The 24,689-nt window shown below is 34.7% G+C and overlaps 1 protein-coding gene across 4 annotated transcripts in view; it reads left to right on the forward strand.

Annotated features, from left to right (window-relative positions):
- The window catches only part of Sap130 (Sin3A-associated protein 130), a 474,798-nt gene that overhangs the window by 259,196 nt on the left and 190,913 nt on the right, over positions 1-24,689 (forward strand). For all 4 annotated transcript variants that reach the window (XM_090411834.1, XM_090411836.1, XM_090411835.1 and 1 more), the window contains one exon: positions 15,512-15,667. In XM_090411834.1, coding sequence (XP_090267960.1) covers positions 15,512-15,667 — 156 coding nt within the window. The remainder of the gene's footprint in view (positions 1-15,511; positions 15,668-24,689) is intronic.

The following is a 24,689-nucleotide window of genomic DNA, read 5'->3' on the forward strand; positions in this document are numbered from 1 at the left end:
TTTCTTCTTTCTACCTCATATTGATATGGATTTTTGATTGCATTTTTTAATATATTTTCTTTTCCTTTTCTGTCGTAGCTTATTTGAATTAATATTTTTTTCATAGTGATTACATATCCAGAATATTCTCGTGTTCAGTTTTTGTCATCATTACTATTCATTAGTAAGCTTTTTAAAAAAAAAAAGCTTAGAAAGTCTGCAATGCATTTTTCTGCCTTCATGATATTTAACACGTTCATTGCCAAGCTGAAAATTGGAATTTCGTGTGGTGGCCAAATTTTTTTTACTTGATAGCAACGTCCATGCGATAACGTGTGATCGGCCTTTTGGTGAGAACTCGTATCACGCGATATCGCATGATTGACAATGAACGTGTTAACTTCTGTGTTCTTCCTTAAAGAATTAGCTATGACTTTTGTTTAGCCACTTTTGCGTGCGCACACACACACAGAGCTTAGCTTTGTTAAATTTTATTTTTTTGGGCTCAAAACTTTCTATATGATTTCTACTTTTCTAAGGTTCTTATGAGTCATCAAGAAGTTTTGTATATTCTATTTTCACAAAGACAGTTTTGCTGATACTTCTCTTGCATAGTCGATGAGTATCTTCAAATTTTCAATTCTGAGGTTTAGTTAATTCTTTCAGACACTCACTTATTGTGTATTTGAATTAACATTTTTTTTTTTTTTCATTCCTGTATATACTCTTGCATCCTGAATGAGTGTGATATATCATCAGCTGCTCATACATACCCTAGAAGAGTGTGCATGATACTATGATAGCACACTATAATTAAGTTTGCATTATTTACTTCCTTCCATATTAACTAGGATAATGAGGATAGGGAACATTATCCTAGTTAATATGGAATGAAGGTGTCTTCCATGTGGATCTTGCCCTACCTGATATGCATCTGATTCTTGTTTAGATAATCTAACCTGTCATTTTGTTTAAGTGACCATAGTATCAACTCTATAGACATTCTTGAATGCTGACAGTGTCAAGTTTCTTTCTATTATATTCACTTTTAACGTCATTCTCTCTCTCTCTCTCTCTTTGTAATGTCATTTGTTCATTGTACTGATTTTTCTCAAAACACATCTTTAGACAATCACTACTCTTTCATTAACTGTTTTATTTCTACATGATCTTGTAGGATATCTGCTATTTAGCAATATCAGATTATCTTTTTATTATTATTATTATACGAGCACCTCCAAGAAGTCTGAAGACTCATCCTGGGAGACCCAATCTATCATACCTCTCCTTGAACCCATTAACAGACAAAGCACTCATACTAACTCTGGCAACCCATTCCACTCATTCACAACTCTACAAGCAAAAAAATCTAGTCCTCACACCCCTACTAACCACATCTTTATTTAGCTTCCAGGGATGACCCCTTGTTTTGATCCCTCTAGCCAAGTGCTGAAATATTTCCCCTGCATCTATCCTATAAAACCATTTAAGCAAATTTCTATCATATCTCCTCTTTTTCTCCTATCAACCAAATTCTGCAATCCACATACCTTCAATCTATCCTCATAGGGAACATTCCACAGGCCACTTGCATCTGAATCCTCTCCACTGCTTCCTAATCCCCCAAGAAACCCAGGAGAGACTTGAGCACAGTAATCTTGATGTGGGTGTCTTAAGGTCTTATGAAGAGAATGACAACTTCCTTATCTCTACTTGTTAATGTGTTCTTCAATAGCCAAGTGATCTTATCAGCTATCTAAGCAATATGTCCTTTAAAACTCTGTCTACCACAACCCCTAAATCTCTAGCTTCCTCTATTTCCTGGAGCATAGTGCCATCAATGTAATATACGTCTTGTAATCTATTTATTCCAAAATAACTTTACATTTCTCAACATTAAACTGACACCATTAACTTTTGCCCATATTTACAGCCTATTTAAATTGTCCTTCAAGCTCTCCACTTCACCTTGGTTAACTATTACTCTACCTAATTTTGCATCATCAGCAAACAACTGAATATTCCTTTCAGGTCATTTCCTATGTCATTTATTTATGTACAAAGTAACAGCAATGGTCCCAGCACTGAACCTTGTGGCACACCACTAGTCACCTATTTTCGCATCGATTCTGCCCCCCATATACCACTTATCTGTCCAGCAGCCACCCTCTTATCCACTTAACCAGTGGCATATCCATCCCCATTTTTTCTAATTTGCAAAACAGAGTTCCATGTGGTTTTCTGTCAGATGCTTTTGCAAAATCCTGCAAAATCATCATGTAGCCATTTCCTTTATCTAACTCAGCTGTTACTCTATTATAAAAAGTTAGTAAATTACTAAGGCGTTACTGACCCTTCACAAAGCCATGTTGACCCTCATATAGTATCATATTTTTATCTACTCATTCTTGAATTCTCTTTTTTACCAACCATGCCTGAGGGTGGTTCTAAGACTATAATTTGCTACTGTAGTCTTAGAGCCTCCCTTATGCAAAGGAATTATTTTGCCCTCTTGGAGTGCTACCAGTGCTGAGATTTAAATTAAACAGCTTAGTCAAAGCCATTGCCAGTTCTCTTGCACATTTTCACAAAACACTAGCTGATATCCCATCTAATCCCACAGCTGTATTTACATTGAGATTCTGCAATATACTAAGAACCTCCAATTCATCCACTTCTGTTCCCATATTAGTGTCTGTCACTTAGGTTAAAGCAGTAACTTCACTGGTACGATATATTGTTGCAAAGGGTCACTGAGTAACTCAACTATTTTATCTGTTTCTGTCTCCTCCTCATGACCATCATTACTCATTAAGGTTAATCTTACTTGTCTTAATTCTTCCTCTTACTTTTCACCCTCCCAAGTACTAACTGGGCTCAGGTTTGCTTAACTTCATTGATCAGACAAGAACTGGTGCTTTCAAACTGATCTGGCCACTGACCTGATCTTACATTATTATATTTTTAAAACTTTTTTCTCGACAGCCAATTTTGATTAATAAATAAAGATAAAGGAAAGGATAACTTATAGTTTTATTTTATATGTAAATATTTCCTAAATGAATAACAAAAGTTCATTGTTTCTTGTAATCCAAAATTTTTTTACTAATTATTACATATAAGAAAAATCTATGTATAGTTCCAGCCTGTCAAAAATTGTTTGATTGCGAAATTTATTTGTAAAAAGGACTCACCTATAATTTAGCTTTTTATTTCTGTAATATAATCTTGAGAGAAGAAAATATTGAACTTTCCAATAATGTTTCCATGTCATTAAAGAACCGTTGCCTTATTTACAAACTTTCATGTTACTGCCATATTACTTGTTGCACCTGCTAGTAATGTGTTTGCACGAAGTTTGTACTTCCAAAGAGGAAGTTCAATTAGCTAGAGAATAATAGAATAGCTAATTGTGTTGATTAGAACAGAGATGATGTTCTGAAAAGTTGGAATTTTATGTGAGAAATAGAGTTTAAAGGAATTCTTAAGCTAAAAAAGGTGGAAAAAGCTTATGAGGAAACAAATAATTATCCGAAAATTAATGGATGAATTTCTTTTAAATGAAATTGAGCTATTGCATAGATAAAAGTGATATATAGTTTCTCTCGAAGCAATGGACAGTTCTTTTTGATATGTTATACAGCAAACATGTTGCATTTAAGCACCGTAAACCTGAAAGAGATGAATTCTTTTTGTTTTCAAGAATAAGGAAAAAGTTTCCACAAGGAAAAATTGAACTTTAAAATTATCTTTGTATTTCAGGGAAATAGAAAAGGAACTGATATTGCAGAGAAGATGTGAAAGAAGAAATGCATTCTTTCTTAAGAAATGTTATGCACAAATTATCTTTTTGCTTTCAAAGAAAAATAGGTACAAGCTAATTAGATTTCTTTGCCTACTCTTTAGAGTGGAAGAAAAGCTTTATACATTTGAAGTTTGTATATTCTCATCAAATCCTGTGATCTTGAAGAGAAGATGAGAAATTTTGTATGTGATTCTTTCTTTTAAGGTTACACAGTGGTCAGCATTCACAGTGAAGAACTTATAAGTAACAATTGATGTTTCAACCTCTATTGAGGTCATCATCAGGAAAACATTCAAATGTGCAAGATACAAGCTACATGCCCCCTGCACTATACAAAAATAAAATGAATCTAAATGTTTGTTAATCATTTATCCTAGCCTGACCTTTGGTGAGAGGGGGGGGGGGGGACAACGGAACTACATCAAACAATTTCTACATTTTTTTTTAATTGAAATTTTCTTCTGTCTGGAGATGTTTAATGTAGTTCAGTTTTTTTTTTTTTTTTTTTTCTCTCTCTCTCTCTCTCTTTCTCCAGAGGTCAGGCTAGATATATGATTAACAAACATTTAGATTCATTTTACTTTTGTATATTGCAGCGACATGCTGTAACTTGTATCTTGTACATATTTATGTTCTCTTGATGATGACCTCAATACAGAAGTCGAAATGTCTATTGTTACTTGCTTAAGTAAAGTAATTATTCTAACATGTGGGTTGTGTCTCCATAAATTCTTCGCTATGAATCTTGTGTGATGTGTTTGTTCTCTAACTGTGTTAAGTTTGTGGGCCTTTTTCTCTTTATTTATAATACAAAGTTGTATATACTGATGAACAAAATTTTACACACACACACACACACTGTTAAAATAATACAATGGTTTTATACTAATATTAATTGTTTATAAATAAAGATATTATTTTTGAATTTTCTTTGTTTCTCACTCAAAGTGAGAAACTCTTAAGTGTTAACTTATAATAATATCACCAATCCGAATTTGTGATATTAATTTTAAAAAAATTAATGAACCACTTTGGCATGCATACTTTGGTATGCAATGACAACCAGGGAGAAGACATACAATCTGTTGAATCCTTAAGTTAATTTTCATGTCAGCACTTTTGTTGAATGTGAAAATAATAAGTTTATGTTTTTGCTAATTTCTCTCTAATTTCATATTAATTTATTAGACTGGGGAGGGAGGGAGGGAGACCCCTCATCATGTGTGTTTTCATGTCTGATTTTCTGTCTTCAATATAAGCTTGCTTAAATAATTATCATCATATTCCTGATGATAATTAACCTCCAAATCAAAAAAGATTAGAATAATAAAAGAAAACCTGCTTAATGATTTGCATTTCTCATTTATTGCATAGAAAATAATTATTACTAAATATGATTTAGCATAATCTAAATATATCTACTTTGCAGATTATATAACCATGTAAACACAAAAAATATAATATAAATTATAAGAAAACTGTTATTTGAAAACATCACAAAATTAGAATAATTTTTAACTTGATTCAAAATATTAGAATATTCCAGATTTTTCTGATTGGTTTTGAGGAGAGCAGAGAAATAGCATATATTTCAGTAGCTGCAGGACTGACTTGTATGTGTGTGGATTTCAGTTAATCATTTGCTAAACATGGATTGAATGAGTGACATATCAGAAGCTAAGAAGTTTCGTATGGTATCTGTACACAAAGAAGGCCAAACTCAATAATTTATAGCTAAGGAATTAAAATATTCTCAAGCGAGCATGCATAGAGTATCGAGACAGTATTTTAATAACTGAAGTTTTCAAAATAATCACTGCAATAGTGGTCGATAGGTAATAACTACATCAAGAGATGAGAGGAGATTGAAGAATATCATGAAGATAAACCGCTTCCGAAGTGTAAGGTGTTTTCACAGGAGATGGAAAGACCTAGTGAATGTGTCTAAATCTACGACATTGAGATGACTTCACAAATTGGGTTTTAAATCACGTGTGCATAAGACAAAGCCGCTTATGACTTCCAAGCAGAAGGCAACTAGAGTGCGATAGTGTAAGCAAAGACTATTGTGTGTGTGGTCAAGAGGACTGGAAAAAGATACTTTTTAGGGATGAAAGTATGTTTTGTGTGTTCCATGGTCATCAAAGGATATGTGTTTGGCATCTTAAGCAAGAAGCATTAGATAAAGAATTCATGAAATGTTCAGCGAAATTTGCAACCTCTGTCATTGTGTGGGCTTGTATGACTGCAGAGCATCCAGGTAGGCTGTGTATTGTGTTTGAAAAAGTCAATTCCAAAGTGTACCAAGAAATTCTTGAGCACTCTGTTACTGACATCGGAAGAATTATGTGATGATGATTTCCTTTTTCAGCAAGATTCAGTTTCTTGTCACACTTCCAAGACCACTATTAGATGGCTTGAAGAAAGGCAAATCAGTGTAATTCCTTGGCCGGCAAATTCACCAGATTTAAACCCCATCGAGAATTTGTAGGGAATTATGAAGAAACGTCTTCAAGAAGTTGTCCCAAGAGACAAAAACGAACTTGTTTCTAGTCTGCAGACCATATGTGCATGTTTTGATTTAAAAAAAAAAAAAAAGACTGTGAACCGCTATTAAATAATATAATATGCCCAACCATTTACAAATGGTCATAAAAGCTAAGGGGGGGGGATGCAACAAAGTACCTAATTATCATGTTATAAATTATATATTTAGTTTAATCCTTTATCCAAGTGTAAGCAAAGAAAGTTTGCACCTGAAGTATCTTCAGGACTGGGGCAACTCGTGGTAAACGTGGATTAAGTTCTCATCACTTTCCTTAGTATCCCATAATGTAAAGCACATCTCCTTGCAGACATGTATAATGCTATGCATTATGGGAAGGTCACTACCCAGACCGGTTTCGACCTTTATTGAGGTCTCTTCAGTGGGAGCCAGACCCAGGTTCCGCAAGGAGATGTGCTTTACATTATGGAATACTAAGGAAAATGATGAGAACTTAGTCCACCTTTGCCACGAGTTCCCCCAGTCCTGAAGATGCTTCAGGTGCAAACTTTGTGTGCTTACACTTGAATAAAGGATTAAACTAAATGTATAATTTATAGTCTAACCAAGTGAAAAAAAATTTCCAACACCTTTTGGCAACTGGCATATGGAAATATGAATTCTGCATTACTTCAACCTTGGTATCACCTCTGGGTCTGGCTCCCACTGAAGAGACCTTAATAAAGGTAGAAACCGGTCTGGGTAGTGACCCTTCCCATAATGCATTGCAATATACATGTCTGCAAGGAGATGTGCCTTACATAATGGGATACTAAGGAAAGTGATAAGAACCTAGTCCATGTTTGCCACGATGTTTTCAAATAACAGTTTTCTTATAATTTATATTACATTTTTTATGTGTTTACATGGTTATATAATCTACAAATTATGTAGATTTAGATGATGCTAATTCATATTTGGTAATAATTTTCTGTGCAATAAGTTAGAATTGTAAATCATTCAACACATTTTCTTTGATTATTCTAATTTTTTAATTCGGAGATATATACCTGTAGGTGTAGGTAGACCAGCATATAGTGTCGACTAAAAATTTTTTTTTGTTTTCAACAAAAGTCACCTTTATCCAAGAAGTTCAGATTAGATCTTTCAAAAGTAGTTTGATTCATTTCCTACAATATGATGAGGTCATCTTCATACCGAATGCTTTCATATGAAGTCAGTAACTTCCTATCCACATTGAAACTGGGTGTGGTGATGCTTGATCAAATCAGTGCTAAAATGTTTAAATTTGAAATGCCAGTCTTATGGCACATTCTGGTTTGGGTGTTTTTCATAAATTTTTTGCAAAAATTTATGAAAAACATGAAAAATCCAAAAAAATATGATTTGGTCCTCTCTAAACCATTGGCACTCAAATTTATGGACTCTGCTCTCCCCTGTTGAGTCAAATTAACTTTATATGTACATTATATGTAGCAATAACAAGTAGCCCATTCTGTCCCTGCTTTTTCCCTGGGTGTGAAATATGAAGTAATGAAAGTGTGCACCTTATAATGTGACCAATGCACTGCTGTTTAACACATGAACCAGACTGCATTCATAAGAGAAGCAGTGTTTGAACTTCTGTATGCAACTTAATAATTAACCACTATACCAACCTTGATGTGTGTATATATGGCCATAATTACACGGATGCACAGTGTCCATTGAAGTTAATATAATATTGGATATTATAGAAATAATTAGATATGAAAATATCCAATATTATATAAATATTATAATATTATATATATATATATATATATATAAATAATTAGATATGAAACATATATTTCTATAATATCCAATATTATATTGACTTCAATGGACACTGTGCATCTGTGTAATTATGGACATATATACACATCAAGGTTGGTATGGTGGTTAATTATTAGCACAGAAGTTTAAATTATAGTCACTTAATTGCACTTTTATAACTGTGTGACTCTCAAGGAATAAATGCAGGCATGGCTTTAATCTTGCATGTCATTAATTTAACCACCTAAATTTTATTCATATGGCCATTTAGGCTGTTAAATTAATGTCATCGACATATCTGAACAACATTTCTTTGACAACATTTCTCCCAGACCTACTCATTGGTTCAGATATGTCGATGACATTTTTGCTGTATGGAATGGCTCTTCGGATGAACTTCAACAATTTCTCAATAAGTTAAACGCATTTCATCCTAGGATCAAGTTTACCCTAGAAGTAGAATCAAATAAGCAGTTAGCCTTTTTAGATCTTCTAATTCTTCGCCAACCAGATGGTAACCTACATTACTCAGTTTATAGAAAGAAGACTCATACAAGCCATTATATCCATGCAGAATCTCATCACCATCCCAGTCAAAAGGCAGGAACTATTAAAACACTGGTTCATCGGGCCCACCCCTTTTGTTCTTCAGATGATCTTTTACAGAAAGAACTACAATATATAACTTCTTCCTTTCTATCTAATGGTTATAAGAATTTCTTCATTAAAAGAACTTTGAGTAGTTTTAATATGTCTTCCTCTTCAAACACAGAAAAAATAACGTGCATTACTATTCCTTATGTACAAGGCATCAGTGAACGTATAGCAGAAGTTTTAAAACCGCTGAATATTTTTGTTGCCTTTCTGCCATTTAGAAAAATCTCCACCTTTCTCACTTCTCCTAAGGACAAGCTTCCACATCTTAATCATCCAGGTGTCTACCAGATTCCGTACTCTTGTGGATTATCTTATTTCTGACAAATGGGAAGATCTGCCTCTATTCGGCTAGAAGAACACCAATCTTATATTGAATACTTTAAACCTGAAAAGTCTGGACTTGCAGAACATGCCATCTTCATTAGACACAGAGTTCATTGGAGAAAGACAAGAGTTCGTCACAAAAGTCAGTTTCTCATGGAACGCCTTTATAAAGAAACATGTGAAACTCTACTTCATTCTCCTAACTTAAACAGATCAGACGGCTTACGTCTATCCCCTTTATGGGAGATAGTACTTTACAAATCAGCTAATCTTTCCTAACTTTTTATTGTATTGATTTTTTTATTTTTTTTTATTTATTTTTATTTTTAGGAAAGTTATTGACCTTTTTAGTTATCTTACACCAGCTACTTAGGTGGCACTTTTTGGAGTTGTCAGTTATTGTTTAATTTGATCTTAATGTACTGAAGATGCCTGTGACACACAGGCGAAAATTATACTATTAAATAATCTTTGTACATGAGTTTTTTCCGTTATTAATTTTGTATCGATAGGTCTTTTATATAGACCAACCACAATTGCTTTAGGATAAGACCTTGATTTTTATTGCACTCTGTATGACACTAGGTCATTTTGGAGGCTTCTTTAAATCTACAAATATGGCTCTTAAGTTCAAACTATATAGATCATTCTTGTTAGTAACCAAATTAGCTGATGCTATTTCTACTGTGTTACAGAGTAAACCAGGTTTGAGTGCTTTTTTGTATTTACATTGTATTTACACACTGAGCCAAGATATAACATATTTTATACTGAAATCATTACAGTGGTCAATATTCTTTGAGTGCACCGCTTGACTTATTTACCGGGAACTTTTGATATGGTTTCTTCTTCTTTCTCAGGACTGATCTTCAAGATTTTCAGGGAGGTACTCTAAATGTCAATTTAAAAATGAATTTTCTGTTCAGTGTAATCTCTCCCAGTGAATTTGTCAAATATATTGGCAAACTTTTAATTTGGGTTATTTCCTAAAAATTTTGTTAATAACTTGAAATGCAAGTATTCATCATTGTTCACCTAAAGATCCTTTGTTTCCTTATTTGAATACCCATCAAATCTTTTATTTAAATTTTACTTCTGAAAGAGTAAGAAATTTACTATATTTATAAATGAAACAATCTCCAATTTTCTCTGTGGATTGGATTTTAAATGATTTTATCTCCAGCCTTGTGTTATATTAATGATTTCATATATGTAAGTATATAAATATAAGGTTATAGGCATTATCTTATCTGGCAAACTTTTTTCATCGAATATTTTTGAAATGACATCAGGCGACCCTTTGTTGCCTTTGTATTCATTGTTGAATATGTTTCCTGTTATTCTCTCTAAACTGTGTAGTTGATCCGGCAGTTTGAATGTTGCTAGATCAACAATGCTGTGAAAGTAACTAATTTATGTAAAAGGAAAAACATTAAAATGCACAAACCAGGTTATCCCATACAGCCCATAATTTCATACAAGCATACAACAATAGCTCTCTTATCTAAATTTATTGCACTTCTACTAAGACCTTTGTTGAAATATCCAAAATTTATGATAAAACATACTTATGGGCCGTATGGGATAACCTGGTTTGTGCATTTTAATGTTTTTCCTTTTACATAAATTAGTCACTTTCACAGCATTATTGATCTAGCAACATTCAAACTGCCAGATCAACTACACAGTTTAAAGAGAGAATAACATTTCATGCAAGCATACAACAATAGCTCTCTTATCTAAATTTATTGCACTTCTACTAAGACCTTTGTTGAAATATCCAAAATTTATGATAAAATATACTGATCAACACTTTCACTATATCAAGCAAACTACCATGATCTCCCAATAATATTCTCTTCTTTAGATGCTTCATCACTATATACGAACAAAACCCTTGATATCATCCACACTGCTTATAAATGACCAGTCCTTATTAGAACATACAAAATTATCTCATACAGATATCCTCTTTCTAATAAGATTAATAATCTCAGCAAATTACTTTAAATATGACCAATTTTACGAACAAATTTTTGCTCTTCCCATGGGCCAGAACATTAGCAATACACTTGCAGATCTTTTTCTTGTCCATGTAGAAACACAATTCTACTCGTATCTCAACTGATTGACATTGCTTATTATGTTAGATACATGAACAATGTACTGTACAACAGTTAGTCCGTTCATTCAACACCTTTAGCCCAAGATTAAAATTTTCAGTGAAATACAAAGAAAATAAAACCATAAATTTCTGTAATTTAACCTTCATTAGATTTGATCACCATATCAGTACCAAAGTATATCAGAAACTAACAAAGATTGGCAATTATTTACATTTCACCTCCTATTACCCCTTACTGTGTCAAAAAATCAGCCATTTTAACAGTTCATTAGTGCCTACAAATTCTTCAGTAATTTCTTATCTGAAAGATATCTTGAAATCTTGACAATACCAAATACAAACAACCCAACTTATAGGCAGCTTATAGCTATACTACATTCAACCCAAAATCCCATGTCTTCTTCCCAAAATTGCATATCAACACCACATATAGCTTTAAAATTTCTGATATGTCCAAGGCATCTATAAAACCATAAAGGAAATATTAAAATTGCAGAGTTGTCTTCACTACAAACAACAAAGTACAATATTTACTGAAACATAGAACCACAATAACTCAGGAGCTAACATGCTACTAGGCCATAATGTGGTTTACAAGTTCAGCTGCTATTCAGGATGCAACACCTGTTATATTGGTTCCACCATTTGTTCAGTCAAGTCTTGCCTAATTGAATACTTTTGAGAATATAATATTCCCATACCTGACCATCTACTTTTCACCACAAAGAAAAAATGCAAACAAAACATACCAGAAACAACCAAAATCCTACTATTGAAATATCCTTTTATGCAACATTATCTAAACATACTGCCAGCAATAATACCACCCAATGTGCCATAAACACAATAAGATCCTGTTTACTATCCCCTTTTTGGCAATTAAACAAAATAAATTATTTCCCTGTGCTCTCAAACTAGCCCAATTCCATAACACTCTCGAACCAACCAAACTCCTGCTAACACTTTGTACAAAAAAAGGAATTACCATGTGGCTGCTCGCAGTTTTCTGTTTTACTTATCTGAGGATGTTTTAACACAACAACATGGCTAGCACCCATCGTGTTTCTTGCTGGCTTGGTGTATATATAATAGGTTTTTTATTCTCAGCTCTTTCAAAATCCAAAATTTACAAATTCATTTATCGGTTTTAATTTTTTCATCATTGGTTTTAAAATTGTTGTCTATCTTCTATATTTTCTACACTGGTCGCTATGCTGTACCCACCACATTAAATTGCGTACCATCTTGGCTCCAAGTTTTTGGAGCCGAGATAGTATGCAATGGAGCTATACTAGATGGTATAGCTCTTCTATTTTATCAGCATCAAGTTATCACAATCTTACCTTCAAGACACAGATATGTTAATATTCTCCTCCTTCTTAAACCTTATTAAATTCAACTTTTTTAGTCTAATTGTTTTGAAAAGGGTCTACTATTTTAGCAACATCATGATTTTCAGTAATATAAGGAGAAAATGTTATTTACTGAAAAAATTATGCTTAGTTGATTGTGACTAGAGCAAACAGTGGTATAACAAACTTATTCACTTACTATAACAAACCAGTGGAAAAAATGTCCAACCTAAAGCCCTACAGCACAATGCTGTTGTTAAAAAAAAATGTGCTTTAACAAACTGTGTTAGCGAAGTATTTTTGTGGGCCATACAAGTTCTGTGTAGTGAGAGTCAGCTGACTAGCGAATAGGAATACAGTTTTCATCATCAGCATTCTGGAATTACCATAGAATATGTAAAGTAATAGTCAATAAAGCCATTGCAGCCTCTGTAATTAATCATCATCATCAAATTCCTGCCATGTACCCTCAAGGGGTGTACAGGATATAATAGTACTACATGAAAAAAATTACATTATTATTAATTTCCTATCTACAATTTTCTTCCAAATCAGTCTGTTACTTGTCAAGACTCCAACATTATCAGATCTTATATTTCTATCGTCTAAAGCACTTTGCACCGTATCAATCCACCTATATCTTGGTCTTCCTCTGGGTCGTTTTGCTGCCAACCTGGCAGAGAACACTTGTTTTGCTAATCTTTCTTCGCCCATTCTGTTTAAGTGACCATACTACCTGAGATTAGCTCTGCTAACGCATTCCTGGATGCTGACAATGTTAAGTATTTTCCTAACATCCTCGTTTTTAATATGATATTGCCATTGATGCCATCTGTTCACGCCTATAATCTTTCTCAGGACTCTCATATCTGTGGTCTCTAGTCTTTGGTCAAGTGTTTTACTTCTGACCCAGCTCTCAGATCCATAAGTTAAAACTGGTTTGAACACTGTCTTGTATACAGCTAATTTAGTGTTCCGACTAATTTCTCTCTTATTCCATATGAATTTATTCAGTTGACTTCCCACCATACCAGCTTTGCTGATTCTGTTGTCTATTTCTATATTTAATTTACCATCTTCAGTAAAAATCGTGCCTAAATGGCTGAAATGTTTTACTTGTTCCACAGGTTCTCCATTCACAACACAGTTGACATTTTCAATGATTCTGCCTATTTTCATTGTCTTTGTCTTTTTATTGCTGACCTTCATACCATATCTATTACAACAGCTATTCAATTTAGTCAGAGAATCTTGCAGACTTGTAGCAGATTTATTTAGAAGTATAACATCATCCGCATAAAGCAAAGAGCTGACATTAACATCTCCAATTTTGATATCATGTTTAATACCACTTTCCTTCATAATGTGATCCATATAGATAATGAATAACAGAGGGGATAATGTACATCCTTGTCTCACACCAGATTTAACATTAAACCATCTTCCTATACTTCCTTCAATTCTAACTGCTGACTTACAACTCAAATAAAGATTAAGTATTGCTTGATATAATGCCCCATTGACACCATATAACTGCAGCGTATTGAATAGCTTCTCTCTTGGCACCTTGTCATATGCCTTTTCCAGATCGACAAAACTTAAATACAGATCTTTGTTATATTCCCACACTTTCTCGACTATTTGTCGTAAAGTGAAGATCTGATCCTGACAGCCTCTATTTGGCCTGAATCCAGCTTGTTCTTCACCAAGCTTTTCTTCCACAATTCTTCTCAACCGTTTCTCAAGTATACTTGCATAGATCTTGCCAGGAACACTCAGTAGGGAAATACCTCTGTAATTCTCACATTCACTTTTATTTCCCTTTTTATATATGGGTACTATGAGAGCTCTACTCCAATCATCGGGAATTCGTCCCTCTGTCCAGGCTTTCTGAACTATGCAGTGCAGCCACTGTAAGACTCTTATACCACCATACTTCAGCATTTCTGGTCGAATATCATCTACTCCTGCTGCCTTTCCACATTTCAAGCCTTTGATGGCTTTTTCTACTTCAAGTATGGATATGTGTTCCTGACTGCATGCCTGGTCAGTGTTTTTTACCACTGTGCTGTCATCACTACTTGTTTCATTTAGCAGTTTTTCAAAGTAATTACTCCATACTTCAAGGATATCTTTTTCTTCCATTTTCATGTCACCTTTATCATCTCTAATTCCTTTTACAGCACTCTATCCTCCATTCTTAAGCTTCTTCAACAACCTCCAGAATATTTTGCCACCTTCTTGATATTTATTTTCTATATTCTTGCCAAAGTCCTCCCATGACTTTTGTTTAGCTAGTTTTACACAGTGTTTAGCATTCTTGCATTTGTCTCTATATTCTCTAAGAGCACAAGCTGACATATTTGACAGGAACTTTTGGTATGCTTTCTTCTTTTCCTTCACTGCCTCTTTAACTTCCTGTGTCCACCAGGGAGTTCTGATTTTTTTATCCTTACAGACAACCTCACCACATGCCTCTCTGGCAGAATCAATCAATGTTTTCTTCAGAGTTTGCCACTGAATCTCCAAGGTTTGATTCCAGTTCTCAAACTCTTTCATTTTTTCTTCAATAATCTTTATGTATTTTAGTCTGCAGTTCACATCTGAGAGCTGCTCAACTTTTATTCGCTTTAAAACTTTCTTACATGTTATTCTTTTCAATATGAAATTCAATTTTATCCTGCTCAAGACTAAATAGTGATCACTTCCAATTTCAAATCCTCTGTACACTTTGGTGTCCTGCACTAGGGAGAAAACATCACTATCAACAATAACATAGTCAATGAGACTTTTCTTATTCCTAGCCTCTTCTCTCCATGTGAATTTGTGCACATTTTGATGTTGGAACTTGCATGAAAATATTGGTAACCATTTTTGTGGAATGACTAATTTTTTTTAGTAGTTGGTGTTATATGAATGTCACCACAAACATTTTTGTTGTATAAAAATATTATTTATTTGACTAGTGTCTCAGCACTCTACTGGGAATCTGGCTACAACTCATACTGCTTCATCAGCTTCAAATCCAGTAGCTCCTGTTCGCCCAATGAATTCTGTTATGGTTACAGTAGATCCATCACGGCATCATGTGGCTTTGCATTCTGCTTACACTCCTTCTTCAGGTATGTCTTTAAAATCATACAAATTCTTATAGTCAGTGATACCAGAAGTGATATTAGAAGTACGTACGTAAAGTGTACAAATCTTTCTGCTCTTAGGATTCACTTCATTGTACAAGGTGATTTCAAAAAGATGGGACTCGATTTTGTATGGCTATATTTCCTGAACTATACATCGTATGTGAATGATCTACATAACATTTGAAAGAGGGGGTCCTAAAGTTTGAAATACTACCGCTAGAGCAATTGCCTAGCGCACAGCTGTGCAGCAGCGTCAGTTGTGAGCAAAATGGCTACTATGCAGCACAAAATTTTTTGTGTTCGTGATCTCATTAAAACCGATTCGGCGACTGCAGTGCAACGTGCATTTCAATATCGTCTCCCTTTCAACATTAAACCGCTAACAAGGAAGAGCATTTGTCGTTAGAATTATCAATTTGAGCAAACAGATTGTCTGTGTAAGACACCCTTCAGGTATGGGATGAATTCAGCTACCGTCCTGATGTTATCCATGCAGCTGGAGGATGGGGGGCACATTGAACATCTGCAAACTTTATTGTGAGTATAATCAAATATACTTTACATCATATTTGTCACTAGTTCTATGTTTGATATATAGGCTTACAAAATTGAGTCAATCTTTTTGAATCACCCTGTATATGAAGTTAAATAATGGTTGTGATGTGATATAACGCAATTTTTGTATGGGTGTGATATCTGATTAAAAAATTAATAGCTGATTTCTGTGTTGATAAAGGTGGTTGATATCCAATTAATATATTGACATAAACAAAGGCTAATTATCTTTAGGATTCCTGCTTTAAAGATGAAATATGACAGATTTTCAAGCTACTCTAGGCCTTTTTACAGCAAGGTTTTTCATTTTACACTGAAATAAAACATTGAAAATTATCTACTACTTAAGGATTGTTATAAACAGCCATGTTCCCCCCTCCACACACACACACCACACAGAGAGGGAGAGGGGGTACCTAGCAAGTAAACCATGGATTGCCTTTCTAAAATATAAAAGTTTCGGAAAGCTAAGGAATGCATAAAAGTGACTAATCCCTCGAAGATTTTGGAGTGAAGATGTGAAGAAGTAGAAGAAGAATGCAAAATGTTTTTGTAAGCTACTAAAAATAACACAGAAGTGTATAAAAGAATGCCCAAATGGATTAAGAGTCATCAAGATGGTAGTTGTAAGCCAATTTTCAACACTTTCTGATTTTGAAAGAGCTAAAAGCAGGAAATGTGCAGCTTTTTCAAACGTTAATCATGCTTTCTTTGCCCAAGTTATTATCTGTAACTTTTGTCTAGCATGCTTCCACCTCTTTTGTCCTTATGTTGCCCTTACCCACAGAAGACCTAATCACCTAGCTTCTTATTTTTCTTCAGAATCTTGCATGGGCTATCTTGGTAAATGCCCTCCTACCACTTCAAACATGTGACTCAGGAATTTATTATCTTGGCTTCTAGTAAAAAAGGGAAAATTTAAAGAGAAGGGGCATATGTTCAATACCCATTTTGATTTTACTACAGAAAGAGAACACAAGAATCTTGTCCAAACCAGATACTAAAAAGTCTCTTTCCCCAGGTGGCATTTCTTTAGTTGTTTTGAAGGTTTGTGCATAAGGGTTTCCTGCATAGTGTTGCCATTTTCTTCTCTCCTATTCCAGTGGTATGTGTTATGCAGCAGAGTGCATTCAACCCATTCCTAAAATGAGTGACAGATTTGTTCCATCTATACACCTTTATATTACTTATGTACCTTATATACCTTTTTGATACTGAGATATCAGCTCTTGAGTTCTGGGAAAACGAGAAACAAAGGCAACTAAACTGAGTTAATTTTCTTCGAGTACACTTGCAGTTTCAGTGATATATGTTTATGTTGAATTCACTTGCAGTTTATTTCACAAAGTTCAATTAAAGATTACCTCAACTTTTCTTACAAAGGCTTAAGAGTCTAAATTGTGCTTAATTTTAACAAAGATTTGGCGAAGAATTTTAGTGCCTCAATATTTTCAAAAATAATGGAAAAAGTCATCAACAGCCAACTGCTTCTAGACTTACCAGTTATGTCGTGGTTAACAGTATCTTGTCTCTCACAAAAGATGTGGAACACATTTCCACCTCTCTCATCCTGATGGTACATTGGTAACATCTAAAGATATGGCAGACCTCCTGGCATCAGTTTCTTTTCTTCTTGCAAAAATTTCTGAGGAGACATACTGGGAATAGTTTCTGGAATTAGTGAGAGGAGATCTGCCTCCTGATTTTTTTTCCAAAGGATATCAAAAATACATTGATACCAATAAGCCTCCTGGTACTGATGGTATTTTTCCAGTTGTACTAAAGCTTGTGCTCTAGAACTCACACCAGTATTGTATCATTTGTTCAAGCTGTCATGCTTATCTGGCATCTATCCAACAGCTTGGAGGCAAGCTTTTGTTCAACCTGTTCTCAAAAAGGGATATAAAGTTAACCACAAACTATTACCCTATTGCTCTTACCTCAGCACTTCTCAAAAATAATAGAAATCATTAACAGTCAACTGCTTCACTACATGGAGATGCAGTTACTTGGTGATCGCCAGTATTGATTCTACCATTCTCATTCCACAGAAGATCTCCTAGTCATCCTCAACCATCTTTGGATGCAGGCCATGGAAAGTTCAGGTGGGCACTCTTGATATTTCCATGGCAATAGATCAAGTATCTTTTGGCCTTCTTACCAAGCTACCAACCTGAGGAACCCCCCCCCCCCCTCTGTGAATATGGCTTCCCCATTCTCTGGTTCATTGCAGGGCATGTGATTGGTTTCCTTTCATCAGATTTTAGTCAATGTTGGTGTATCCTGGTGCTCTGTGCTTCACTCTTCCTCCTTTTTATCAATGTGCTCTCTCTCTCTGAATCCAGTTTGTTCACAACTTTGCTGATGGCAGTAGTCCTCCTCCTGCCGCTTTTTCATATTCAAAACCTTATCGCACTGAGGTAATTTGCATTTTAAGATTTTCTTGGGACAAAATGTCTAATCATTGCCTTGCCATTCTCATGTGAGGTGAGGAAAACTTAGTGATTTTTAATACTTAGATCCCTTGGCAATATTGAGTGACCACGAGTTTCTCCAGATCTCTCCATGACCGTGTCCAAAGGTGGGTAAGATTAGTGAGGAGGTCTGCTTTAGAATGAGACTAGTTAACTGAAAGATCTCTAGGTAGTAAAGAAGCTGATTACTGTAGAATGTTTTTTTCCCTTGGTTACAAAGTACTCTATGCTTGAAAAGAAATTATAGTCTTGTTTTAATCTTATGCCCAAGTGTAAGCATAGTCATAAAGTAACTTCATGACCAGTCTGCTTGTATTTGGTGATTTTTGTACTGTTGTTACTGGTTGGAGATTTTAACATCTAGCTATTTTATATTGGACTGCTTTGGCACATTTGTTAGAAAACCAGAGCTTGGATAAGGTTCAGAGTTTGGAGTGGAGTAAGGAATCAAGGCACTCATCTCGGCAAGAATAATTTCATTTAGTAGAAGAGGAGAAATGCTTGAATCAGTCAAGTTGAAGTAATAGTCAGACTATTGAAAAGAAGAGAGTTCATCACCATTGGAATAACATGAGATATAAATCAGAGATTGACTGGAAGAAGAACAACAACAACCTGTAGAAAAAAGAAACCTGTACAAGGTTATGGTCAAAGCTGTCATGAGGAGAACCATCAATCATGTATTTGGATGAGATGCTTGTTATGAAATGGTACAGGGTGTTGGAAGAATGATGACTGTTGTATGATATTCTGGGAAGTAGGTGAACAATATATGTTTAATCATTACTGAAAGCACAAAATTCAGCTTCTCTTCCAGTTTGATCTGTTGAAGTTAGAGAAGGAGAGCTAGTCAAAATAATGGATGTTGAAATTTCAAAGGAAGATCATTATACCTGTCCATTATTGAGAGAAATGATTGTTTTACTAAGGACAATATGGCAAAGCTATTATTACCATTTCCACATATTTGGCAGCGTTGCACATGCTCAGTGAGGAAATTCATCCATATAAGAATGACAGGTGTCACTCAAAGACAATTTTTTTTTTTTTTAAACAGCATTTTACTTTTTTATTTATATTTTTTTCAGTTTTTTCACTAAGGGTATTCTTTAAGTATTACTGTTGCAGTAGAACATCATTGCTTAGCTTCTTGTTTAGATTCAAGAATATCAAACTCCTTTGAAGTAAATGAAGCATTTCAGAAAATTTTCATTTACTACTAGATAGAAATTTCATTTCTATGTAGATTACCACAATGAAGATCCTAGAAAGGGTTCTTGATGGTAGATTGAGGGAGGAGGTGGAGATTGCAAAGGAACAATTTGGCTTCATGCCTGGTAGATCAACAACAGATGCTATCTTTGGGTTACGACAGATGATGGAAAAATATCGAGAGAAACAAAGGGAGCTACATCTGGTATTTATTTATCTGGAGGAAGCATACGATAGAGTGCCAAGGCAAGAAGTCTGGAGGTGTCTGAGGGAGAAGAAGGTGCCGGAGAAATATGTCAGGTTGGTGCGGGAAATGTACAGAAATGTGAAGACAAGTGTTCGGACCTGTTTGGGACAGACAGAAAGTTTTCAAGTAACAGTTGGCTTGCATCAAGGGTCAGCATTAAGTCCGTTTCTGTTTAATATTGTGATGGAGGTGGTAACAGAGGAGGTGAGAGAAGATGCACCTTGGACAATGTTTTATGCAGATGACATCTTGCTGTGTGTAGATTCAAGAGAAGAAGCAGAAACTAAACTGGAAAGATGGAGAAAAGTACTGGAAGAGAGAGGTATGAGACTGAGCAGAAGTAAGACAGAGTATATGTGTTGCGCAGTGGGCGGTGGCCAGGACACAGATCTGGAGCTGGAAGGAAATGTCATCAGGAAGGTGAAAGACTTTAGATACTTAGGTTCAACAGTGGAAGAAGATGGAGGAGCTGAGAAGGAAGTGGGATGCAGGATACAAGCAGGTTGGAGGAACTGGAGGGAGATGGCTGGAGTGTTATGCGATAAGAGGGTGCCGATCAATCTGAAAGGCAAAATTTATAGGACAGTAGTGAGGCCAGCTATGACATATGCTATAGAAACTGTGGCCCTGAGGAAAAATAACATCAGCAGGATGGAAGTAGCAGAGATTAGAATGCTTAGGTGGATGTGCGGTGTGACCAGAAAGGATCATCTGAGAAATGACTATGTCAGGGGAACAGTGAAAGTTACGAACTTAGGAGCGAAAATACAGGAGGCAAGGTTGAGATGGTTTGGTCATGTGATGAGGAGGGAGGACGAATATGTGGGAAGAAGGGTCATGCAGATGGATGTGCAAGGAAGGCAGAAGCGTGGGCGGCCAAAGAAGAGATGGAGGGAGCTGGTAGAAGAGTACTTGAAGATGAAGAAATTGGATGTGGTGACAGCCCAAGACAGGAAGGTGTGGAGGAGACTCATAGCAAACAGTGACTCCACTTAAGTGGGAGAAGCTGTAGAAGAAGATGTAGATTACCACAATCCATAAAAATTTCTCTCTTGTCAGTTCCATCCATAATGAATTTTGTTTTGGCACACATATTGAGATGATATAAGACTCATTCAAGATGATTTAATTCAGAAGATTTAGGTAGCCATTATAAGATCCTGTGGAATGCTTTGAATGGAGAGACTAGATGCAAGTTTATCTTTAGATGTAATTTATGGTTTTTTGAGAAAGGATGAGTATTTAGGCTATAAAATCAGTAAAGCAGAAATCAAGCTAACTCAGGTATGTTATCAGCAAAACCCTAAAAGATAGGTAAACAACTTTGTAAATTCATTGTTGACATGTTAAATTTCTATGAGAAGTGTATTCCAAATTGTTCAGAACCATTAAGACTTGGTATATTAATATACCAAAGAAAGAAACAAAGAACAATATTACATTCAAATGGGATAGCATTTGCCACCCTGAAATTCGCACAAATCAGAGCTCCTGTTTTGGTTTATCCTAAATTTGGTAAAACTTCTCTTTCTCTCTCTTTGCTTTGAATGACTGCATTGCCACTAGTAGCTTTTGTTGTAGGAAATTGGTAGGTAGGTCATGAACTAAATTCTCTAAACTTGGGGTGGGGAGGGGATAAAATAATATTTTTCCAATTACAGAAAATTCTTTTTTTTTTTAAAGGTTAATATAATAAAATAAGATCTGATCTTTGTCATTCCTAACTGCCATGAAGGATTAAAATCACTGCATAATTAGGTGGCATGTCAATATAAGGAACTTTTATTCCAGGGGATAATGGTGAAATAAAGTAGCAGATTTTAGGATCTGAAGATTGTCAGTCATTTAGGATATCATTATAAAACAGTATTGGCAGTCAAAACTCAACCAGATTTTTTGTTAAAAAACTTAGAAAACATATTTAGAGACAAAGATGGATTATTACTAGCCAGAAATTCGTTTGTTAAGGCTTAAGTGCTAGAAGGACTGGAGGTTTAATGGAGTATTGATAGCACTAAGAAAGGATTAAAAACTAATTTTAGTGCTTCCAGTATTTCATCTCAGTCTCTGAAATATATTTTTAGAGAATACAAATGACACTTGTGGCACATACACAGAAAGACAACACAATACTCAGTGAAGCATATGGGTGACTCTGAAGTCCTATCTAGGTGGTGCATTTTCTATAGACATTAGCAGGTGGACTGGGATGTAAACTGGGACCTCTGACGAACATTGTTTCTCAAAGTTTGAGAAGTTTTATGCATTCATATTTGTTTAAATTAGGTTGATTTCTGAGTGTTGCTGCTGATTCCAAAAATAAATAAATAAATAAATAAAATAAAATAAATTGGTGCTTTCCTTCCAGAAGATCTTGAGTGGTATACAAAACATGGTCTGCAAAGCCAGATTGGCCATAGTCATGATTGCAAATGTAAGATTTGTGTTCATCAGCAATTAGTGGTTGATGCCTGTCTATAGCAGCACTCAGAAATAAATATCCCAAATTCTTGGGATTTTTATGCCACCATTTCTGTTAAGATTTCATCTGTGAAATTTTGATCAACCATCCTAATCTTAATAGTAATTGTGGCATAAAAATCCCAAGAATTTGGATGGCACACATTCACCCAACTTAAGTATTCTTCAAGTTTTCCAGCAAACTCTTACTTTAGGACTCTCAGCTCTTATTGGCTACTATGTATACTGTTTTGTTCTAATTTATAAGAGTAATTATGTGAGAGCATGTTGCTCTCTAGCTTAATATATCTTAATGATTTGTAACCAGTTAGATAATAATCGTAACAGGACTCTAGCTTTGATGTAGTAAGGTTTTTTTTTTTTCCAATAGAGGTCAGGCCATTAGTTTTAATGGTTGACCAAATTTGACTTTAGCATACTATGTAGATTGTAATGTAGCATGATTCTTTGCATATATGTGTATACTCTAGATCAGTGGTTTCCAACCTTTTTTCACTTGTGTACCCTTTTAAACCCATTTCTATAAATTGTACCCTTTGTTTTTAAAATTGCTGTTTTTAAATACTGACACTTTTGTTTTACTTTACTTGTTTTACTGATTATTTTTCGTGTACCCCTGAACAGCCCAGCACATACCCCCGGGGGGTACACTTACTACCAGTTGGGAACTGATGCGCTAGATGATGATGACCTTGATATGAAGGTCAAAATGTAGAGTGATTATTTTGGTTTATATTAAACTGAAGTTTTACTATAACATGATACTTGTTTCCATACTTTTTTAATAATGAATGCTGATAACCATGAAGGAAAGGAATCTTTCCTTTAAGCAACTATATCAGAGATTAGCACTGGGTTACACATTTCTGAATGCTAACAATGTCAAGTTCCTTCCTAATATCTCATCATTAATTTCCTGATATGTGCCCTCATAGAAGGTTCAGACTACTATGACAGCACTATATGATTGTAAGTTTACATTATTATTAATCTCCTATCAATAATTTTCCTTTGTATTAGTCTATTACTTGTCAGCACTTCTGACTGAACCAATCCACCAAGATCGTGGTCTTCCTCTGGATCACTTTCCTGACATCTTTGCATCGAACCTCTTCAACTAACCTTTCCTCACCCATTCTATTTAAGTGGCTATAAGCTTACACATTCTTAAATGCTAAAAACTGCAGATTCTGTTCTGATATCTTATTACTGATATGATTCTGTCATTGATGGCAGACATTCACATTCACCATCTGTTCACTTCCTTAATTCAAGTGCTTAAAACTGGTTTGAACACTCTTTTGTATACTGCTAGTTTGGTGTTTTGTTAACTTTTCTCTTATTTCATATAAATTTAAATTCCTCCACCATACCAGCTTTGCTTATTCGGTGGTCTGTTTACAAATTTAATTTGCCATCTTCACTAAAAACTGTTCCTAAATAGCTTAAATATTTTACTTGTTCTATAGGTTCTCCATTGAGAATGCATGTGAAGTTTTTTATATTCCTGTTTTCATAGTTTGGTATTTTTATTGCTGATTTTTCCTGACATATTTGTTACAGCTGTAATACAATTTAGGTAAAGAACCCTGGCAGTTTGCACTGGATTTTTTTTTAGGAATACAACATCATCTGCAAAAAGCAAAGTTTGATATTTCTGATTCTAATATCAGATTTCTTTCAAAGACAATTTCTTTCATAATGTGATCCATATAAATTATGAATAAGAGTGGAGATATTGTGCGTTTGCAAAATTGACCAGTTTCATCTAAGTTAAACACTTGCCTAGGTTAGCAGTTTAATATGCGTGTAAAATTTTGGCAGTCTTCCGAATTTCTTGAACCATCCAGCATTAGCCTCAGGATCATCCCTGTTTGAAGATTTTTTCTTGAATCACTCGAGTAGAAATGAGAACACTTCATATATTTTAGTGCTCAATCTATGAAGCTAGAGTAGAGTCCTTGCTTTCCCCCACCCTCCATAATCATTGGTCAAATAAACAAAATCTGTCTGCTTTGATGTATATGGTACTTTT

Source organism: Typopeltis vanoorti, chromosome 22, assembly GCF_054136105.1.
Source record: "Typopeltis vanoorti isolate ZY-2024b chromosome 22, IOZ_Tvanoo_1.0, whole genome shotgun sequence".
NCBI classification, from domain to species: Eukaryota; Metazoa; Arthropoda; class Arachnida; order Uropygi; family Thelyphonidae; genus Typopeltis; species Typopeltis vanoorti.